Genomic DNA, 4,431 nt, shown 5'->3' on the forward strand with positions numbered 1-4,431 from the left:
CTGCAAAAAAATGAGGATCAAAACAAAAATAAATTTTATTATTACTATTAATAAAAATAAAAATTACAGTATATTAAAATTAAATGTGGTATGTCGAAAAAATATTTATTTTGTGGTATTAACTCGAAGTAAATATTAATTTCGTGGTACTGACGTGAAGTAAATATTAATTTCGTTATAACCAGAAGCAAACGTCGATTTGGTATCACGAAGTTAGTATTTACTTCGAATTAGTATCACGAAATTAATATTTGTTTCTGGTTAGTATCACGAAATTAAAATTTACTTTAAGTTAGTGTCACGAAATTAATATTTACCTCACGTTAGTACCACGAAATTAATATTTTTTTCTTCAAACGTCATATAATATTGACATTACGTAGCCCAGCACTCTGAGTTAAAGTTTGACTTTTTAGAACAATCGAACAAGCGGCAGTGAAGTATTTTAGTGCCTAGGCATTAAAACGCTTCAGTGCCAGTGTCACATTGTTTTGCTTTGACAAGTTGATGTTATTTACATTAGTTTCTTCGTTCACCTAGCAAGTACGTTGATCTTTCCTTCTGATTTTAACAGAAATAAAAATATAGTCGATCAAAGAAGCTATTTATTTATTTAAATAATAGTTAATGTTGAAAGTGCAGTTAGTCATATTACCATTATTGAAATTAAACCCTCGTTCCTGCAGCATCCAAGTTTTGAAGAGTCAAGTTTTGTTTGGCTCGTCTTATTTCTAATGAATGAATGAAGTATTTTTAAAACTGCTTCAAATGAAGGAGTAGTTGAAGTCATTCCATCTGATAAACCTGGATTTTCTAAAGTTGTCGAAAGTATTTTTTGTGCAATTTCATTTTTATTTGAAATCGAAAAACTCGTCCACAATTAAAACGTCAAAACTAATAATGGCCAACTACTATAGCAATTGTTATAGTCACCACGGCCGACGCGCTCACGGCTACCTATAACGATCGGGTTAATATTTCTTCCGATTTGAAAACCATTATTTGGGCGTTATTCTCACGTTTGAAGAAAAAATAGCATATATTATGCGGAGCTAAGGTAACTTCTTATGGCTCGTCAGTATTTTGCTGGCCTCGCTTCGCTCGGCCATCAAACACTGACTCGCCATAAAAAGTATCACTTTAGCTCCTCATAATATCTGTGGTGGGTGGGGAAAAAGGTATAAGTCAAGAATGTTCATTTTTAGTAAACTGGAAAATAAGTTTTTGTCAACCTTAACATTATGCTTTAAAAATATTTTATAACGAGTTACATACTTACACAGGGTTTAGAAGCACCGTTTTGCTGGGGAAATATAAATTTTCAATTTTTTATAATAAAAAAAATAAATGTGACATACTGTTTGTACCATGCTAATGATTGACATGTACTATAAGTGCAACAACTTCAAATGGGTTATTTTTTAAGGTGGCAATAATTTGTAACTAAATCCTGTTTATTAGCTGAATTTGTTTATTTAAAAAATAAGGTAGTACAAAAATAAACACAAATTTGTAATGTAGAGGTACTGTGCAAAATACTCTATGCTTGTGTAGCATTATCTTCATCAAATTCTTCGATATCTGGATAACTGTCTGCAATATCATTGGACGTTTTTAAGTTTACATAGAAATCACGGAAAGGTAAGGATATTAAAGGCAGTAGCTCCAACAAATTCGATTTTTTTTCTTTAGTAATGGGTAGAGTATCTGTGTAGCACTTTGTTGGACTTAAGGTTGTGTTTTTATTACCACGACGTTTTAAATTCAATTCTTTAAATGGCTCATCTTCATTAAAGGATGTTTTAAAAAATACCTTACTAGGTTCTCTAGTATAACGAAACCATTTGGCATCGTGCCACTTAAAAGAGTTCCCCTCCGAGTCCTTTTTCCTTAATGTCAATGAAGTTCTATACAAAGCAGAGAAATTCAAAAACATGCTGTGGTCTAATTCTTTCACCAGAAACTTTTCTTTTTTGCCCACACCTCTAACGAGTTGGTACCAATCATGTGGATGGGATATTTCAATGCCTAATTTTTTCTTTTGCTTTTCAATCAAAGCATGATCGACATCACACTCCATATGACTGTGGCCACCATAAATTTGTGGTCAATGGCTTCTAAATTCTTATTTTGTTGCATAGCACATAAAAACATAGCAGCAACATGAGAGTTTTTATTTTGCCCTCCGCACGTATCAGAATAAAGTACTACATGCTTAATATTAGTAGGCAAATCTGTTAACTGCTTAAACAAACAAGTTCCGATTTGATTACCACCACGAGCTCCTTCGGCCTCATGCCACATGTAACATGTAACACCACCACTTCCTAAATCGTGCATTGTTAAATTGTAAGTCCAAAGTTGTCTCTTGTAGAAAGCAATAGATGAGTTAACATACGGGGTTGGAAGACACTGCTGTAGGTCGAAGGTGTAGCATCTGATGTCATCGTTTCCCTTGGCAAACTTTTTGTCCGCATCTTTCTTCAGGTACGCATTATCAGCCTCGGCATGGTGAACTTCTATCTCTTCTTGAACACGTTTTCTTTCTTCTTCGTTTTCTTCTACTTTAAGTTTCATATGGAGCATGTCACATTTATGGCATGTATCAATTTTTGGTTGTTTGAATGCCAAGTTCATATTATGAAATTCCCTTTCATAAATTCTTCTAGAAACTCGAGGCTCGCGACCTTCGCAGTATAGTCGATACATTATTTGCAACGTTAGATGGGGGGCCAAAAAATTTTTGTTGTTATCTCTCCTGGTATAATGCGATTTATAAGACGGAAAGGATTTTATATGATCAATGACATCTTGTATCATATTGGGTGAATGCTTATTGGCAGGCTCTGCTCGACCCCTCTGATCGTCATATGTAATTCCAGAGGTAAACGAGTTTGAATTTGAAATAGCCAATGTCACAAACATTTGTGTCTCGGCTAATGTTTTCATGAAACAGCCTCTGCACACTTTCAATCTTTCGCCGTTCACCTTGAAGTGATAGGTGTGGGTAATCATTCTATATTTTTCCTTATCAGGATCTGCAGTCCTTTTCCTCTTAGTGGCGGTTTCTGTTGTATCCACTAGACTTGCTACATAAGCAACACGTTTGTTGCGGTCTCCTAATGACCAATATTCTCTAAATATGCTTTTACGTACCTCTGGAGGTATTCGATCAGTACATTTCATCCTACAAGTTGGCAACTCTTGCAATTTCTCTTTGCTTTTTTTCTTTTCCCTTCGCCGTAATGTAGCTTTTTCCTAAATTTCGCTGTTGCTTTCTTTCCCTTCTGTTTTTCCTTGAATGGACCCCTCCTTTACTTCTTTTATTTGATTTGCTGGTAGATTTGGCTTCGGATTGCATATTTTGTGAATTCTCCTCTACATTTTCCTTTTCAAGTAGGAGTTGATTTTCAACGTTTATTTCATCACTCTCACTACTGTCTTCTTCCTCTTTATCAGGTGTATAGTCTTTATCAGCATCACTATCGTCATATTCGGTATCGCTGTTGCCATAATTGACTTCATTTGTATTAGTTCCAGAATCAAATTTCACCAGAGATTCTACAATGTCGTTTTCAAACACATCTCTAATCGTTTTCACGGGTCTCGGGGACGAACTGCTAACCTCAATATCTATATAATTTATAATTTAAAAAATACAATCTAAAATACAATTTATACACACCAATATCAAGTTCAGCAAGCCTTAGAATGCGTTTCGTTCTTTCTGACGCCATTATTTGCATAGAACTGCTGATCGGTGATGATAAAATCGCAAGCACACGCACCCACGCACAACCAACATGAGACTGACTTGACGGGGGGAATGAAGTACAATCCAAACTTTCCATTAGTAGTGTGTAAAACAGTATAAGTCAACTTAAACTATTTTTCTTTATTAAGATGATATGTGTAAAATAGTATAAGTCAACTTATACTCCTTTTCTCATCAAAGACCTTACAAAAATGAAGTTATACTAAACTGTGTATAGACATCCTTGTCTTAAATTATAGAATATAACTTATACTGTTAGTCCCAACTGATAGCCAAAAATAATAACATCTCGTTAATGACTTAAACTAATTTTACCAAATGTGAGACTTATACTCTTTTTCTCTCCCACCACAGATATAATATACTATTTTTTGACACACCATATTTTATTTTAATATACTGTCCCTTCTACGCCCTCGTAAATCACAAAACTAAATTACACGTGATGAATTATTTTCAATTTTTCTCCCATTTACATGATTTGTAAATTTTTGTTCGTAACAATAACTCAAAAAAAATCATTGTGTATATTTTGTTCTTAGGTACAAAAAACATCATGTCTTAAAATTACCTTGCAAATGTTGAACAGTCGTTTACCAATTAATCTTTTGTGTGCAATTGTTTAAAATTTTCTTTTAAATAATTTTAAACAATTT

The 4,431-nt window shown here is 33.7% G+C and overlaps 1 protein-coding gene across 2 annotated transcripts; it reads right to left on the reverse strand.

Annotated features, from left to right (window-relative positions):
• Positions 1-1,522: 1,522 nt before the first annotated feature.
• On the reverse strand, positions 1,523-3,990 carry LOC116159215. Of its 2 annotated transcripts, none has more exons than XM_031472163.1 (2): positions 3,686-3,990; positions 1,523-3,633 (listed from the first exon to the last, which is right to left on the reverse strand). In XM_031472163.1, the coding sequence occupies exon 2, from the start codon at positions 3,184-3,186 to the stop codon at positions 2,053-2,055; it is 1,134 nt and encodes a 377-aa protein (XP_031328023.1). In that variant the 5' UTR covers positions 3,187-3,633; positions 3,686-3,990; the 3' UTR covers positions 1,523-2,052. Both variants share the same exon structure in this region, with proteins under 2 accessions (XP_031328023.1, XP_031328024.1).
• Between the last annotated feature and the right edge of the window lie 441 nt (positions 3,991-4,431).

The sequence above is a fragment of the Photinus pyralis genome, unplaced genomic scaffold (genome assembly GCF_008802855.1).
Source record: "Photinus pyralis isolate 1611_PpyrPB1 unplaced genomic scaffold, Ppyr1.3 Ppyr1.4_LG1, whole genome shotgun sequence".
Classification (NCBI taxonomy): domain Eukaryota; kingdom Metazoa; phylum Arthropoda; class Insecta; order Coleoptera; family Lampyridae; genus Photinus; species Photinus pyralis.

Excerpts from the sequence above, each read along its gene's own strand:
- LOC116159215 (XM_031472163.1), bottom strand. The coding sequence starts at position 3,186 with ATGAAATGTACTGATCGAATACCTCCAGAGGTACGTAAAAGCATATTT.